At 40.0% G+C, this 18,555-nt stretch overlaps 1 protein-coding gene across 3 annotated transcripts; it reads right to left on the reverse strand.

The window, feature by feature from the left end:
* Positions 1-1,695: 1,695 nt before the first annotated feature.
* Positions 1,696-3,257, reverse strand: LOC145132570 (protein NUCLEAR FUSION DEFECTIVE 6, mitochondrial-like). 3 transcript variants are annotated; one of them, XM_079067410.1, is made up of 4 exons: positions 3,049-3,257; positions 2,837-2,958; positions 2,184-2,244; positions 1,696-1,876 (listed from the first exon to the last, which is right to left on the reverse strand). In XM_079067410.1, exons 1-3 carry the CDS (start codon positions 3,201-3,203, stop codon positions 2,225-2,227), a joined length of 297 nt encoding a protein of 98 aa, XP_078923536.1. In that variant the 5' UTR covers positions 3,204-3,257; the 3' UTR covers positions 1,696-1,876; positions 2,184-2,224. The 3 variants fall into 3 exon arrangements, with proteins under 3 accessions (XP_078923536.1, XP_078923537.1, XP_078923535.1); XM_079067411.1 differs by lacking the exon at positions 2,184-2,244; XM_079067409.1 differs by lacking the exon at positions 1,696-1,876 and having other exon boundaries at positions 2,047-2,244.
* Between the last annotated feature and the right edge of the window lie 15,298 nt (positions 3,258-18,555).

An 18,555-nucleotide genomic window follows, 5' to 3' on the forward strand; every position in this document is an offset into this window, starting at 1 on the left:
TTGCGTGTGATATTCCTCCCTCGCGGCTCTAAACACATCAAAATCATTGGCACCACTTTGACGTTGCGAAGAAAGTTTGTTGTATATGGAATTGAATTTGGTGCATTTCCGGCTAATTTGAGTCCATTTGCCACTAAGCATATCATTATTGCGATATGTGTCACCCTTGTTCAAAATTGTGCGGAATCTGACAATTACGGCATCCCAAAAAGAAACTTTCTTCATATCGTTCCCCATAGTTGGTTGTTTTGAAGTACCGCATCAAGCCACCGCCAATGCATGCTCTTCCTCCGGTGTCCACCATGTTGGAGGTGCTTTCGTTTGATCCGCCCCGACAACGACCTCTTTCCCTTTCTTTTTTGGTCTCCCTTTTTTCCCGATGCTTTCTGACTACTCCCGGCTTGCGTCTCGACAACGGTTTCTTGCGTGGGTGGGGGTTGTGTGACTGTTTGGCGCATGGGACCGAATGTGTTAAAAAGGTTTTGTTGAATGTTTGCATTTTGTTGCATAAATGGCGAGGTAGAGAATTGTAGTGGGGGTGAGGCGGGATTGAAAAAATTGCTGGAATATGGAATTTGTGGTGAGTTTTGGGAGTTTAGAAGGTTCATGTATCCCTCGTATCCCGCAAAACCTAATGGAGTGGATGTGTTTGTGTTCGGAGGAGGGGTATTCGGGTTTTGATCCATAGTTGGTTGATTTTTGTGTTTGTGTTTTGAGTGATATAGAAATAGAGATAGATATAGAGAAATATGTGTAGTAAAAAGAATGAGGTATATATAATAATGAAAATGTAATTAGTAAAAAAAAATTATTATTAAAGTTACCGTTTTTAAACGGTTGATTTTTGAAATTGTACCGTTTTTAAACGGTTTGATTTTGCAACGTTCGATTTTCTACGCGTTAACGTACGTTACCACCATCGCGCGAGATAACATAACGTGTAATAACGGGAGGGGGGAGGGGGCGGTGTTCCCCCGTTATGGCGCTACCACATCGGATAACGCCATACGGGCGTTGCCCACACCTGCCCCTCTTACTATTTAAGCCCCGTTATTCCCAAATCTTGGCTCCGCCCCTGGTAGTGGTGGTGGCGGTGGCGGTTGTGGGGAAGGTGGCGGAGGTAAAAAGAACGAACGGCGCTACATAATCATTTACGATTATAACTGACTCTCCACACCGGTACGCCGGAGCATTAGAGCGGCAGATGTGAATTATGTGGCCGATATTGAATCTCAAGATCTCTATTTTATTTTGAATCTCAACATAACCTACCTTTATATATATAATATGTAATTATCGTAAGTAGTAAGTTGTATTTGTTAATTTCGTTATGTGGTTTCAACAATTTGACACACCATTGCATAGTATAACTTCTTAAAATAAATACAATTTTCCCTGATAAAGAATGTTGTAACAAAAAAACCAATGCGACATCAAATTCGACGCTGATTTATTTTGAGAACATGAAAAAACTGTGGTTACAGTTTTTTTCTCTTGAACACATTTTATTCCATCTCAGAAAATGGCAGATTTTGAAAATCGAAGTGAAAAGCTCAAATAAGGGTATATACTATATACATGCAAATGAAAAAATTATGTTTGACAAGAAAAACCTCGTTTCTTTGACTTTTTATATTAAGTCGTTCTTTTTTGCTTTTATTATTAATTAAAAAAACTTGTGTATAGCTTACAAAATTAAATTAAATCTCCATTAAATCCACAAGGTGAAAAAAGAAACAACACATTAGTAGCTACATGTGAGTTATCAAGTCTTATAAGGAGATGACTAAAGCTTCTTCTGAATCCATTCAGAATGTCAACAGAAAGTATTGCATGAATCCTCCCTCTCGTATCCATCACAAATCATTATTGCAAGCTGATTGAGTTCACAAAACCAAACATCAGTGTCACATAATATACTGCTCTCTTGTTAACAAGACAAAACAGGTACATTTGGACTGAGAGTCTGAGACTGACACATATGTCAATGAGACAGAATTTGTTCTGTAATACGAAGAAATGAAAGCAGGATGCTAAATAAACAAATAAATAAAAGTACATTGCTATTTCTTCCACTTGGATGTATTTGGCATGCAGTTTGAAATAATTAAATTGTAAAATTAAATATCATAAAGTACATGTTTCAATATTTCAAAAATAGTTTAAGTGATGTTATGGTGGACCTAATATAATTCCAAATTATCCTTCTTTTGCTTCTTGATCTTCAGCTAGTATCATCAACTCCTACAAATGAAGCAAGTACAATTTTATCAACACAATATTTTTTACTAATTTACTAATTTTGAAATACTTTTCTCTCACTATTACATATTGCTATTATCAGAAAAGAAATGAACATATTTTGCTAGAAGTTACAGTTTTAATAGCAAATGTGTCCAAATAAAGATGTTAAATTTTAGCTAATTAGTAATTACCAATAATAGAGAACAAGTTTATTCCACCAATCAAGAAACTAAATGTAAATTTCAGTTATTGAGGAAAAGGGTCTACTTTGCAACTCCAAGTTAATACCATTTCTTGAAATCTTTTCGAAAGAATTAGAAACTCTATTGAAACTTAGAACAAATACTTCAAATAAAAGAGAATATTAGAACTAGATTGTAACAAAATCCACATCAAATTGTTTCCTAAAAACCTTCGATGGTAATAACCTGCAATAACTAACGCTACAACAGAAGAGTACACATGTAAAGGAAGTAAAGAACTAAACGAAACCTTGAAATTGCAAAAAGGGTATTGTATCATCAAACAGATTGTGTTCAGAAAGATCGGATAGAAATAGATTGAAAGAGAGAAGCAGTGGAATTTTGATTACCTTCAGGAAGCCAACCGTATCCTCCGCGAGAGAGAGTGAGCATAGATGTCATCAGAGCCGAAGCAGTGACTGAATGAAAAGGTTGCATCGTTTCCAAGCAAGCGCTCATTTCAACTGGACACCTTAAATTCACCAAAAAAACATGAATTCCTGCAAATATGTATTGAAAGACATTAAGAAGGTCTAATTAGTGCGTGTGATTTGTGTATCACCTGAATATGCGATGAGAAAGAGGTTTTGTGGTTGGGAAGCGGAAGGCAGAGGGAGACGGGGCGGATTTGCATTTGGCTTCGAAGGACATTCTAGCGGCGGCGTTACGGATGGAAGTTGACCGAAAAAATGTTCGGGCAGCGGCGGCGCTGGCCATCTTGATGTGGCGATTGGATCTGAATGATACGAAGTCGGGGAAGTCGGGATGAAATCCCCTGCTTAAACCCTTTCCATAGAAATTTACACTCAATACCCTTGAACTATTCACAATTTGTATTAACACCCCCATCCAATGCATTTTCTATTTTTGAGTTAATTATTTTTTTTAAACGTTAAACTAATCTACTCTTAATGTAACGTCTGCAGATTCGGGCCGGTCAATTTGGAGACGATAAGCGTAAAAAAAAATGAATTTTTGATAGGGGATTATTTAGAATAAATAATCTTAACTAAGTTTTATTATATGTCATAAGGTTTCCGTACATATAAAGAACGCCAAAATCTGAGTTATAACGAAAAAGTTATGACCTGTCGAAGTTTCGCGACAAAACCGAAACGACACCGGGAATCATAAAAAGTGAGTTTACGATAAAATACTTTTTAGCCTTAGGGCTCAAAATGAAAGTTGTATAGTACGTCTCCACCTACGCGTGGATATAAAGAACGTCAAAAACGGAGCTCGTATGCAAAAGTTATGACCTTCCGAATATGCAGTTGTCTGAGAGCATGACACGTGTCAGAAACCCTAATCTGACTGGTCTCACGACGTGAGCCTGTTTTCTCACGACTTGAGGAGTCAAACAGACACTAATCGAGGCTAGAAAACACATGGGAAAGCTACGGGATAACTCTTGGAAGCTCACAACGTGAGCATATCATTCTCACAACGTGAGAAGTCGTCCGGACACCTTTCGGAGCAATAAACACATATGGAAAGTCTACGAGATGATACAGCCATGGCTCACGATGTGAGCATTGATTCTCATGATGTGAGAGACCAAAAATCAGCCTATAAATAGCAAGTTCGACTCTTTCATTTCTTACACCTTCTACTTTCATTCTCTCTCATTTTCCAAAGGCCATTTTCGCGTCTCGAGCCCGACGATCATGAACCGCTGACCGTTTCTAGTTAGATTCTATCACATCACGCTACTAATGTGAGTGCATCGTCCCTTTCATGAACATGATTTTAATACAAGTATTGATTAAAAGTATTAAATATATGTGTCTGAAATATTTGTTATTGCCTGAAATACGTGTTAAGAGCATATCTGGTAATATATGATGATTTAGGATACATAGTAAACCTAAATTAATTAAGAGGAATATTGGGTAGTATCTTCTTAGGAGTACGAGTGAGATATACACGGAGGGTAGAACTTTAAAATATGTCATTAATCCAGGAGTATGGATTAAGACATAGTCATTCGTCCTTATTCAGAGAGTGTGGATAGGACATAGTTATTTGTGATTAATCCGGGAGTATGGATTAAGACATAGTTAATTGTCCCTAGTCCGAAAGTATGAATTGGGCATAATCATTTGTCATTGATCCGAGAGTATGGATTAGACTTATTCAGTTGTCCTTAGTCGGAAAGTATGGACAGGACATAGTTATTTGTTATTAATCCGGGAGTATGGATTAAGACATAGTCAATTATCCCTAGTCTGAGAGTATGGAATGGACATAGTTATTGACCCGAGAGTATGGATCAGACATACCCGATTCGGGAGTATGGATTAGGTAAAGAGGTAAGTTTTAGATCCGGGAGTATGGATTAGGTAAAGAGTTAATTTTAGATCTGAGAGTATAGATCGTGTCGTTGTGAGGATCGACGAGGTGGGGTAAAGTTGCTTATATATGGTGAAATTGTATATTTTGTGAGTTCTAAAATATATATATGATATAACATTGTGGGATTGAAATCCCTATGTACTCACCAGGTTTCCCAACCTGACCCACTCAGCTTATTTGTATCACAGGTGTCGATACGAAGCTACATTACACTGAGAGATTAAAAGAGATGTAGATCATTAGTGTAAATGAATGTAATGTATGTTTATGCTTATGTTTCTGTATTGACAATGTGTCACACCCCCGAACCAAGGATGGCGGAAACATCCGGGGGTGGAGGACTTCATTTATAGTATCACAACAACGAGTATAATAGTGCTCATAGTAAATACAACCATCATAAATATAATTGAAAAGGTTACACCATATTATAAGTTTACATGTTTCAAAATCAATTACATTATGATGACAAAATGTATATATTGAAGTCTTGTATCCCAACCTCAAAAGCAGTTGGTTACCTGTTTCACTGGTTTCCTGAGAATACAATTAGTTTTGAAAGAGTGTCAACAATTAAGTTAGTGAGTTCATAAGCTTTTGGATGAAATGTTGGAAAAACCTTTGTTTGTAAAATGTAATGTATGCACAAGAAAAATCCAATATTTTCCTTATAAAATGTTATGTAGTCTTAAATCCCAAGACCGAATGTATGAGGGTGTATTCGTAATTGTAACGAAGAATGCAGTTTTAAATAGATAAAACCCCTTTTTGTTTAAATAGAATTTCCCGTAAACTTTAAGTGATGTTAACTCCCTATGTGAGTTGCTATAACCATACTACAACCGGATGACCTGCTACAACGTTTTTCAGACGTTAAAATTTGTTATGACTTTTGTCACCCGTAGACCTGCAGGTCCAGCTGTAGCTAGCAGCAAGGTGTGAGGTGTCAATCCCAATATAGATCTATACATAATTATCACGCTCTCCCTATAAGAAATTCTGGTTATAACTTACAGGAATTTTAACTCGTACTTTAAGAGTACAAATGAAGAAATGTCTCACAACTTACGTTAATGGGTTTACGTGTAGTGTTCGAGTAAAACCTTTTCTGTGGTGGAAATGAAGTCTCCATTCGTGTACTAAATTGGTGATGTGAATTTCATAAAATATACCTATTATAGTTTATTAGGTATTAATTAAAATCCATTTGTACATGACAAGACTCTTCATGTGTATGTAATAGTTGAGCAAATACATAACTATACTTCTTATGTTTCATTTTGCAATATTTGTAATTACAAAGGATTCTTATATTCCAGAGGATATTTTCTGTTATATAAATATATCACAACAGAAGACACATGCAAAATATGGAATCATCAAAGATTACACTTTGCTCAACATGTTACAAAGTGTTACGAAAATTTTAAGCTGTTAACTCGTTTTTAACTTTTCTACACTGTATTAGAAAATTCATAGAAAAAGCATACGAAGTCGAAAACTGAATCCGTGAACTCTGAGAGTTTACAAAATGTGTCTAGTATATTCATAATTTTTATTATGATTTTTAGAAGTCTCTAACTTGTGTGAAAATATTCATATTCACATACTGGTCCGAATCCGTTTTTGAGATGATAGGCAGTTTTGTAAAAATCACCAAAAATTGTAGAAAAATCGTATGGTGATGTTCAAGTAGTCATTTTAAAGGTATGAACCTGAACTATTTGCATATTTAACAGTTTTGAAAGATATTAAGTCTATGTTGGTCAAAACAGTCCGTGAATAGGACACCACTTTTCTGATGAAAGCTGTTGTTCGAGTTTAGTTGAGTTTTTGGTATTTTAGCTTGCATTCTCCCCCTAAAACTTGAAGAAAACATGAAAATATGGGGTTATAAACTCACCTTGAGTGATACCTTAAGATGGATGATGAAGAGATAAAGTTTCCAAGTCAAGAACACTTGGGAGATGCTTGAAGATTCGAAGATCTAAGAACAAATATGTCGATATTTGTGTAAGAAATCTATGATTTGAGTGAAGGAGTGTAGAGTATTCAAGTGTAGAATGATTATACTTACCAAGACTGGAGTGAATAGCTCAAGAACAACCTTGAAAATCTCGAGTTCTAGAGAGGGATAGTAAGAGAGAGAGAGAGAGAGGTGTTTGCTTTTCGGTGAGAGTGTGATTAAAGTGGAGGGAGATATGAGGATTTCCAGCTTTTGATGAAGCTATGCAGCTGGAGGAGGGGTGTCAAAGGACAAATAGTTGACTAGGTATGGGTGAATAGTGACTTAGGATTGTCTTAGGAGGGTATGGGGGGATAGCTTGTGTCACACTCTAGGGAAAATCAACACTCTATCACCAAATCTTAACCAATAGATTTTCATTCTTAGAATAAGATTTTCCCCCAAAACCGATTAAATATGAATACATAAGGTCTCATATGCCAAAATACGAGTTTGGGTGAAAATCCCGCGTTAAAATCACGAAAAACTAGCTTAAAACGAAGTCGGGGTTGAAAACCGGGAAAAAGGAGCGAATCTGCGAAAATCTGGGTTCAGGGCCGAAGGTTCGGTCCTTGGGGCTTAGAACCGAAGGCAGGTTCGGTTCGAGAAGGGTTCGGTTGTGAGGGCAGGACCGAAGGTAAGTTCGGTTCCATTAGGAGGGTTCGGTTCCTTAGAGAGGTTCGGTCCAATAAGGCTAGTTTCGGTCCCATGCAGCTTCGGTCCTAGAGGTAAGTTCGGTTCTAATGCAGGTTTCGTTTCTAAGAGTGGTTTCGGGTCTAGGAGGCTTCGGTTCTTTAAGGGAGGTTCGGCTCTAGTAGGGCTTCGGTTTCCTTAAAGAGTTTCTCCATTTATCTTCCCGTTTCGAGTTGTTTTCGAATAATTTAAGGATCAGGATGCCCCGAGTGATTATATTTTTATGAAAAAGATTTTGAGAGAGATTTGGGAGAGATTTCACATACTTGGAGAGATTTCACGTACTTGGAGAGATTTGGGAGAGAGAGAGATTGATAGAGGGAGATTGAGAGAGACTTTGTTTGTGACCTTTTTGGATGCTTAGCTTTGCAACGTAAGGTTTGTAAACCCCGTTAAGCCTTGTTATGAATGTTATACGCCCCCGAGGGGTACGAAATAATGTTTTTACCAAGTAGTTTCATCACTTACCCTGATTAGGGTTTAAGAATTCTGAAGCTAGAAATTTTCCAAGTGATAACTTCTTATTAAAATAGCGAATTGTACAGTAGTAACATAATGTAAACCCTAATATACAAGGTTAATTGAGTTGACCGGTTTGACTTGTTGACTTTGTTTGACTTTGACTTGACCAGAAATTGACGGTTGTCACATCATCCCCCGTTAGAAGGAATTTCGTCCCGAAATTAGCGTTTTGACTGGGACTTCAAGTGTTGGGGAAAAGATGCGGGTATTTTTGTTTCATTTGATCCTCGCGTTCCCAGGTGAACTCAGGTCCTCGTTTAGCATTCCAACAGACCTTCACTATAGGGATGCGACTCTGTTTTGTTCTCTTGATCTCTCGATCCATGATTTCTACCGGTTCTTCTACGAAGTGGAGACTCTCGTTGACCTCGATTTCCTCGAGTGGGATCACAAGAGTCTCGTCGAACAGACACTTCTTTAAATTTGACACGTGGAAGGTCGGACATCACTTACCCTGATTAGGGTTTAAGAATTCTGAAGCTAGAAATTTTCCAAGTGATAACTTCTTATTAAAATAGCGAATTGTACAGTAGTAACATAATGTAAACCCTAATATACAAGGTTAAGTTTGACACGTGGAAGGTCGGGTGTACATTGCTAAGTTCTTGGGGTAGTCGAAGTTTGTATGCCACCGGGCCAATCCTGGCAAGGATTTCGAACGGTCCGATATACCTTGGATTTAGTTTACCACGTTTACCAAAACGTACCGTTCCTTTCCATGGTGAGACTTTCAGTAGCACCCGGTCCCCAACCTGGAATTCCAATGGTTTGCGTCGGTTATCGGCGTAGCTCTTCTGTCGATCTCGAGACGCTTTTAGTCTCTCTCGAATTTGAACTATCTTTTCCGTAGTTTCCCTTATGATTTCAGGGCCAGTGAGTGTGCTGTTAGGGACTCGCCCTTTTGCTAACTGTGTATCTCCCACTTCGGCCCAACACAGTGGCGATCTGCACTTGCGGCCATAAAGAGCTTCAAATGGCGCGACCTTGATGCTAGTATGATAGTTGTTGTTGTATGAGAATTCAATAAGTGGTAAATAGGTATCCCAAGCTTTACCGAAGTCTATCACGCATGCTCTTAGCATATCTTCCAAGGTTTGAATGGTCCTTTCGCTCTGCCCGTCGGTTTGTGGATGGTAGGCCGTACTCATGTCTAGCCTGGTTCCTAGAGCTTTCTGTAAGGACTGCCAGAACCGTGAAGTGAATCTACTATCTCTGTCGGAGATAATGGATATCGGCACATCATGTAGTCGTACAACCTCTTTGATGTACGTCCTAGTCAACTTTTCCATCTTGTAGGTCTCCTTTATTGGCAGGAAGTGAGCGGATTTGGTCAATCTATCGACGATTACCCAAATGGTATCAAGACCACCCATTGTCTTAGGCAGTTTGGTTATGAAATCCATGGTTATTCGCTCCCACTTCCATTCGGGTATCGTAGGTTGCTGTAGCAAACCCGAAGGCTTTTGGTACTCTACCTTAACCTTAGTGCAAGTCAGACATTCGCTCACGTATGTAGCGATTTCGGCTTTCATGTTCGGCCACCAGTAGAGTTTCTTCAGGTCTAAGTACATCTTGTCTCAACCGGGATGTACGGAGTATCGAGTTTTGTATGCTTCATTCAGGATGACGTCCCTGAACCTGCCGAATTTCGGTGTCCAAATTCGATTCATGAGATAACGAGCTCCATCTTCTAGATCTTTAGGGCGAACACTATTGCTCCCAGTTCGAGGTCATTTGTGGCATAGTTGACCTCGTGCGTTTTTAATTGCCTTGATGCGTAGGCAATGACCTTTCCTCGTTGCATTAACACACACCCCAGACCCTGGTTTGATGCGTCGCAGTAGACCACAAGGTCTTCGGTTCCCTCCGGCAGGGATAGAATCGGGACGCTGCACAGGGCCTACTTTAATGATTGGAAAGCGGTTTCTTGTTTCTCCCCCCAGCTGAAAGTCACACTCTTTTGGGTCAGGGTGGTAAGTGGTTTGGCAATCTTAGAGAAGTTCTGGATGAACCTTCGGTAGTAGCCAGCGAGGCCTAAGAATTGGCGGATTTCTGTGGGCGTCCTTGGTGCTGACCAGTTCTCGATCGCCTTAATTTTAGAGGGATCCACGTGTATCCCTTTCTAGCTAACCACATGACCGAGGAAGTCCACTTCTCGGATCCAAAATTCACACTTCGAAAATTTTGCATACAATTTCTCCGCCTTTAGTGTCTCCAATACTTGTCGTAGATGTTGGCTATGCTCTTCCTTACTCCTGGAATAGACCAGGATGTCGTTTATGAAGACAATCACGAACTTGTCTAGGTAAGGCCGGCACACTCGGTTCATTAGATCCATGAACACCGCGGGTGCGTTTGTCAATCCGAAGGGCATTACTACAAACTCGTAGTGACCGTACTGAGTTCTGAATGCCGTTTTGGGAACATCCTCCTCCTGAACTCGTAGTTGATGGTATCCCGACCTCAGGTCAATCTTTGAGAAGTAAGATGCTCCTTGGAGTTGGTCAAATAGGTCGTCGATTCGGGGTAAAGGGTATCAGTTTCTGATGGTAAGCTTATTTAGCTCGCGGTAGTCAATGCACATGCGAAACGATCCATCCTTCTTTTTCACAAACAGAACTGGTGCTACCCAAGGCGAGAAGTTGGGTTTAATGAACCCTTTGCTCAATAGTTTGTTTAGTTGGCTGGATAGTTCTTGCATCTCGGCTAGCGCTAGACGGTAGGGCGCTTTGGCTACGGGGGTAGCTCCGGGGATTAGGTCGATTCGGAATTCGACTTGTCGTGTGGGTGGAACTCCGGGAAGGTCTTCCGGGAATACGTCAGGGAAATTACAGACCTCCGGGATGTCCCTAATGTTTTTCACCTCCTGTTTCTTATCCACAACGTGGGCTAAGAAGGCGTGGTATTCCTTGCGGAGATACTTTTGGGCTTTGACGCAAGAGATGATTTGTAGGTTTGCACCAGGCTTGTCGCCATAGACGACGAGAGCTTTGCCACTTGGCAGATTAAGGCGAACGGCCTTTTCGTAACACAAAATATCAGCACGATTTGAGCTTAACCAATCCATGCCGATGATGATGTCGAAGCTTTTTATTGAAACCGGCAATAGATTGATTTTTAATGAGTGATTGTCTAGAGTGAGGGTACACCCTGAGTATATGTCGTTAGTGCTTTATGTTTTACCATTTGCCATTTCTACCGCGTATGTATCATTTAGTGATTGGGGATTTTGTTTTAACAATTGTTTGAATTTGTGGCTAACGAAACTCCTCTCCGCTCCACTATCGAATAATATACATGCATATTAGTTATTGAGGAGAAACGTACCGGTAACCACCGTGGGATCATCCCTTGCTTCCCCCTGCCCTAAGGCCAAGATTCTTCCGACACCACTGGTGTTTGCGTTTTTAGCTTTTGGGCAGTCCCTCTTGTAGTGCCCAGTCTCCCCGCAGCCATAGCAGGCTCGGCTTGCTCCGACGTTGGCGGCCGGGTTGGCTTGTTGGGCAGGCGCCCTGCAGAATCGGGCGGTATGCCCCTTTTTGTTACAACTGTTGCAGTGCATTTCCCGACAAAGACCGTTGTGGTGAAAATTGCACTTGTTGCACTTGGGAAGGGTTCCAGCATATTGTCTCAGTGGGGCTAGGGAGGAAGGAGTAGTGGCAGCATGGATGGCAACAGTTTGTTGTCTCTTGGCGGAGTCTTGCGCCGGTTGTTTCTTTTTATTGTTCCAGAACTTCCTCTTGTTGTTCCCTCCCTTTTCTTGATCGGAGGGGGTTGTCAGATTGACATGGCTGGCCCGATGATCGATGAGTTGTTGAGCCAACTCCTTGGCACTGTCGAAAGTGGTTGGTTTTGAGGCCAACACACTATCTTGAATCTGGTATGATAGTCCCCAGAGATATCGTTCCACCTTCTTGTTTTCCGGAGTGACCGTCGCCGGGCAGAGGAGTGCTAGATTATTGAATCGGGCAGTATAGGTTGCCAGGTCAGAACGCTTCATCTTGAGACTCCACAGTTCTTGTTCTAATTTTTGCACTTCACCCCTCGGGCAATACTCCTTTAGCATCATGGCTTTCAAATCTTCCCAGCTTATCGAATTAGCCACGACAAGAGTTAGAGATTTCACGTGGCCGTTCCACCAAGTGAGGGCCCTACCGGTGAAAGTGCCAGCTGCGAATTTGACTTTGTTCGCTTCAGGGCACGCACAGATCTCGAAGACAGATTCGGTCTTCTCGAACCACTGCATCAAATCGACGACTCCCCCGCTACCATTGAACGAATCGGGTTTGCCATTAGTGAAGTCCTTAAAGGAACATTCTCTCGAACGCCCTTGGCTATCTCCTTGAGTGGAGTTATTAGTACCGCTCCCTGTCCTCCTGGCACCGTAAATGCTGATGTGGGACATAGCAGCTGCCACCGTGGCCGTGACCGCAGCTTGGAACATAACAGGGTCATACTGGGGGGGGGGGCGGCGGTGGTGGATTTGTTTGCGTTCCGCCAGTGCGTCTAGCAGATCTACGAGGCGGCATCTTTCTGCCATAGAATTTCAAAACGAAATGAGTATAAGTCTTTTAGTAATGGTTATTAGTCGGGTGTTGCGAAACTAGGTTATTAGTTTTCAAGTATAGTATTTCCTGATTTTTGGATGTTGCAAACAATTCATAGCAGAAGTCTATATAAATAAACTTATGAATTTAGTAGTAATGAAAAAATTTAATCGTGTTTCCATGACTGATCCACTCATAAGACCACTCAATGTATACTGGTTGTGTGTAACTAAGGTTCAACAGACCGTCGAACTTTAATGAGTCTGCCTTGAGCCCACAACCAAACAAGGAACAAGATCCAAGGCGGACTCACCATTTCTAAGTTGATCGCCTCTTGATTACACATAACCTCGAGGTACATATTAAATAATCTCAGAGTTGCCATATGCAAATCGTTTGTAATGCTATGTTATGCAATTTGAGGTGAACTCCCAATAATAAAGTGCATGCCAATTTTCATTGATACAATTTAGTACTTGTTTTTAGGAAAATCTGACCTTATAGAAGGTCTACATCATATCAATGTAATAGAAACTTTTGGCAGCACCTAGACCCTTCGACTAGTGTAGTCACTTAGACGCAGGGTTAAACCTACTTACAGGAAAGAGTAGCCTCAACGCATACTCATAAACCTAGTTTATAACAAAATGTGAGTAGTGCAAACACTACTCGAGGCGAGTGGTATCAGCTGGTCCACTGTGGCCTTGAGACGAGGTTGAGGCTCCCTACAGCTTCGCAGTTCGGCGTTCGATCACGATTACTCTCTCCTCGAGAGCCGCGTGCCTTATCTGGTACTCCCTTACCTCTGCCTGAGCGGTGGTGAGGTCCTCAATGAGTTGGTCCATGGGATAGAAGTCTCTTTCCAAGTCCCGGGTACGAGCATCAGATGCTTCTACAACAGCGCTGAGGTCCTGAACTTGATTCGCCATAATCCTATTCTGATCCCCAAGGTTCGTGACATGCTGAATCACGACTGGGAGGGCTCTGTCGGCCGTTCCCCCATGACTGAGGTCGTAGTAACCCTGTTGATCACCAAATGGTGATCGTTGTCGTTGTTGACGGCTCCATCTCTCGATCACTGTTGCCCAATGGGGCTTAGGCCCGTTGTAGCCGAAACGGTTCGCAGGCACCCTGGCAATGTAAGGATGGTTGATGACTTCCTCCTCCGACTCCTCTTCTTCTTCTTCTTCGTCCTCTTCGGAGTCTTCTTTGGGTTCCTCCTCGAATACTTCCTCGGGATCCTCTTCCGGTTCTGCTTCTAACCAACCACCGTTCCCCTGGTTCGGAAAGTAGGGGTCTCCGGGTAAATGAAATCTTGCCATGCCGTCTATACGAGAATAAGGGTGTAAGGGGCACATAAAGAATTCTAGAAATATTATGCTTAGTTAATCATAAAATACTCCTATAGCATTTTAACGGTTGTGTTTGATTCTTAACGTGTTTCTTGTATGGGTGTTGGTAAGTTGATAGACTTGTTGTCCACTATGACTATCCCCTGGCATATGCTAGTCACTTCTCGGACGAATATAGTTGATCAGGCTATATTCCTCCCAGACTTGATTGTATGTCCCAAGGCATATTCACATTGCACAACTCCTCTATTTTTAACTTTTGCGTTTTCCTTAGACGTGACACTATATCGGTATACATGTATGTACTTATACTTTTTCATAAAAATAATGCTTTTATTATTTTTAAAAGTATATTTGTAGAGAAAACCTTTATATCAGAGAATCTTAGTCCCTTTGTGTTTATAGTTTGTATATCTTATGTGGTTTCATATACTATGTTCACTATAAACGATGCTCTGATACCAATCTGTCACACCCCCGAACCAAGGATGGCGGAAACATCCGGGGGTGGAGGACTTCATGTATAGTATCTCAACAACGAGTATAATAGTGCTCATAGTAAATACAACCATCATAAATATAATTGAAAAAGTTACACCATAGTATAAGTTTACATGTTTCAAAATCAATTACATTATGATGACAAAATGTATATATTGACGTCTTGCGTCCCATCCTCAAAAGCAGTTGGTTACCTGTTTCACTGGTTTCCTGAGAATACAAGTAGTTTTGAAAGGGTGTCAACAATTAAGTTGGTGAGTTCATAAGCTTTTGGATGAAATGTTGGAAAAACCTTTGTTTGTAAAATGTAATGTATGCACAAGAAAAATCCAATATTTTCCTTATAAAATGTTATGTAGTCTTAAATCCCAAGACCGAATGTATGAGGGTGTATTCGTAATTGTAACGAAGAATGCAGTTTTAAATAGATAAAACCCTTTTTTTTAAATATAATTTCCCGTAAACTTTAAGTGATGTTAACTCCCTATGTGAGTTGCTATAACCATACTACAACCGGATGACCTGCTACAACGTTTTTCAGACGTTAAAATTTGTTATGACTTTTGTCACCCGTAGACCTGCAGGTCCAGCTGTAGCTAGCAGCAAGGTGTGGGGTGTCAATCCCAATATAGATCTATACACAATTACCACGCTCTCCTTACAAGAGATTCTGGTTATAACTTACAGGAATTTTAACTCGTACTTTAAGAGTACAAATGAAGAGATGTCTCACAACTTACGTTAACGAGTTTACGTGTAGTGTTCGAGTAAAACCTTTTCTGTGGTGGAAATGAAGTCTCCATCTGTGTACTAAATTGGTGATGTGAATTTCATAAACTATACCTATTATAGTTTATTATGTATTAATTAAAATCCATTTGTACATGACAAGACTCTTCATGTGTATGTAATAGTTGAGCAAATACATAACTATACTTCTTATGTTTCATTTTGCAATATTTGTAATTACAAAGGATTCTTATATTTAAGAGGATATTTTCTGTTATATAAATATATCACAACAGAAGACACATGCAAAATATGGAATCATCAAAGATTACACTTTGCTCAACATGTTACAAAGTATTACGAAAATTTTAAGCTGTTAACTCGTTTTTAACTTTTCTACACTGTATTAGAAAATTCATAGAAAAATCATACGAAGTCAAAAACTGAATCCGTAAACTCTGAGAGTTTATAAAATGTGTCTAGTTTATTAATAAAATTTTATTATGATTTTTAGAAGTCTCTAACTTGTGTGAAAATATTCATATTTACAGACTGGTCCGAATCCGTTTTTGAGATGATAGACAGTTTTGTAAAAATCACCAAAAATTGTAGAAAAATCGTATGGTGATGTGAAAGTAGTCATTTTAAAGGTATGAACCTGAACTATTTGCATATTAAACCGTTTTGAAAGATATTAAGTCTAAGTTGGTTAAAACAGTCCGTGAATAGGACACCACTTTTCTGATGAAAGCTGTTGTTCGAGTTTAGTTGAGTTTTTGGTATTTTAGCTTGCATTCTCCCCCCTAAAACTTGAAGAAAACATGAAAATATGGGGTTATAAACTCACCTTGAGTGATACCTTAAGATGGATGATGAAGAGCTAAAGTTTCCAAGTCAAGAACACTTGGGAGATGCTTGAAGATTCGAAGATCTAAGAAGAAATATGTCGATATTTGTGTAAGAAATCTATGATTTGAGTGAAGGAGTGTAGAGTATTCAAGTGTAGAATGATTATACTTACCAAGACTGGAGTGAATAGCTCAAGAACAACCTTGAAAATCTCGAGTTCTAGAGAGGGATAGTAAGAGAGAGAGAGAGGTGTTTGCTTTTTGGTGAGAGTGTGAGTAAAGTGGAGGGAGATATGAGGATTTCCAGCTTTTGATGAAGCTATGCAGCTGGAGGAGGGGTGTCAAAGGACAAATAGTTGACTAGGTATGGGTGAATAGTGACTGAGGATTGTCCTAGGAGGGTATGGGGGGATAGCTTATGTCACACTCTAGGGAAAGTCAACACTCTATCACCAAATCTTAACCAATAGCTTTTCATTTTAGAATAAGATTTTCCCCCAAAACTGATTAAAATATAAATACATAAGGTCTCATATGCCAAAATACGAGTTTGGGTGAAAATCTCGCGTTAAAATCACCAAAAACGAGCTTAAAACGAAGTCGTGGTTGAAAACCGGGAAAAAGGAGCGAGTCTGCGAAAATCCGGGTTCAGGGCCGAAGGTTCGGTCCTTGAGGCTTAGAACCGAAGGCAGGTTCGATCCGAGAAGGGTTCGGTTGTGAGGGAATAACTGAAGGTAAGTTCGGTTCCATCAGGAGGGTTCGGTTCCTTAGAGAGGTTCGGTCCAATAAGGCTAGTTTCGGTCCCATGCAGCTTCTGTCCTAGAGGTAAGTTCGGTTCTAATGCAGGTTTCGGTTCCAAGAGTGGTTTCGGGTCTAGGAGGCTTCAGTTCTTTAAGGGAGGTTCGGCTCTATTAGGGATTCGGTTTCCTTAAAGAGTTTCTCCATTTATCTTCCCGTTTCGAGTTGTTTTCGAATAATCTAAGGGTCAGGATGCCCCGAGTGATTATATTTTTATGAAAAAGATTTTGAGAGAGATTTGGGAGAGATTTCACATACTTGGAGAGATTTCACGTACTTGGAAAGATTTGGGAGAGAGAGAGATTGATAGAGGGAGATTGAGAGAGACTTCGTTTGTGACCTTTTTGGATGCTTAGCTTTGCAACGTAAGGTTTGTAAACCCCATTAAGCCTTGTTATGAATGTTATACGCCCCCGAGGGGTACGGAATAATGTTTTTACCAAGTAATTTCATCACTTACCCTGATTAGGGTTTAAGAATTCTGAACCTAGAAATTTTCCAAGTGATAACTTCTTACTAAAATAGCGAATTGTACAGTAGTAACATAATGTAAACCCTAATATACAAGGTTAATTGAGTTGACCGGTTTGACTTGTTGACTTTATTTGACTTTGACTTGACCAGAAATTGACGGTTGTCACAAAATGACATCCCAAAGTTTTAATACAAACAAAATACATTTCTTCAGAAATGCTTTGATAATATGTTTATCATGTGTTTCTGGGAACAAATTCCGCAACACTTTTCTTTAAAACGATACTCTGATTTTTTAAATAAAGCGTAAACAAATCGTTCTTTTCTGGCCATGAATTTAGGGATGTCACAGTTGGTATCAGAGCATTAGTTTAAGCGAACTAGGAATTTGTAGGAAATTTCTAGACTTAAACTTAGAATGCTAAGCGATGATCGTGAGGAGTGTGTCTGTTATATTTTAGGTAGTACACATGAATTGACACAAGCACTAGCTTACTTTAGGATTAGATGCCTAAATTACTTTTATGTGCTAAATGATTTATATTATATCCTTATATGTTTTATGATGCTATTATTTAATCGGATCCATGATCTATTGCCGACCGGATCTGAAAATTTTATGTGATCAGATTTCTAAACGTTTAATTACGGTATTAAAACTGACAAATAACTTTTCAGAGTGATAAGGAGATTTATATGTCTATAAAGCTTTCTCTATCTAAATTCTCGTCATTGCACACCGAACGTCTGAATTTGGCGTATAGATCGACATGGTGAGTACTCGAAGCGGATTCAAAAACGGTAACCCGCAGCCTGAGCCACAACTGATTGAGCGTGCACCGGAAGTAGCAACTGCACCTGAGCCAATCACGATGGCAGGAGTGCAAGCAATGATCCAAATGATGTTGGATCGTCAGATGGAGGAAACAAAGTGTTTACTTCAACAGAATAGGAATGAGCCTACTATGCCTGTTGAACAACACGAGCTGAACATTGGGCAATCTGATGAAGGGACCTATAGTTAGACAGAGAGTCAAATTGAACCCCGAATGGTCAGGAGGAACGACCCGGACAGGAGGATTGACAGGGATGGGCGCATGTATAAGAACTTCTTGGGTGCCAAGCTACCAAGTCTTTCTGGAAACCCGAAACCTATAGAGATCATGGTCTGGATCTCCGAGATGGAGATGGTATCTGAAAGTTGCAATTGCAGCAACAAGCAGAAAATCGTCTTTACAGTCAGAC

The sequence above is a fragment of the Lactuca virosa genome, chromosome 8 (genome assembly GCF_052849685.1).
Source record: "Lactuca virosa cultivar CGN04683 chromosome 8, Lactuca_virosa_CGN04683_v6, whole genome shotgun sequence".
NCBI lineage: Eukaryota > Viridiplantae > Streptophyta > Magnoliopsida > Asterales > Asteraceae > Lactuca > Lactuca virosa.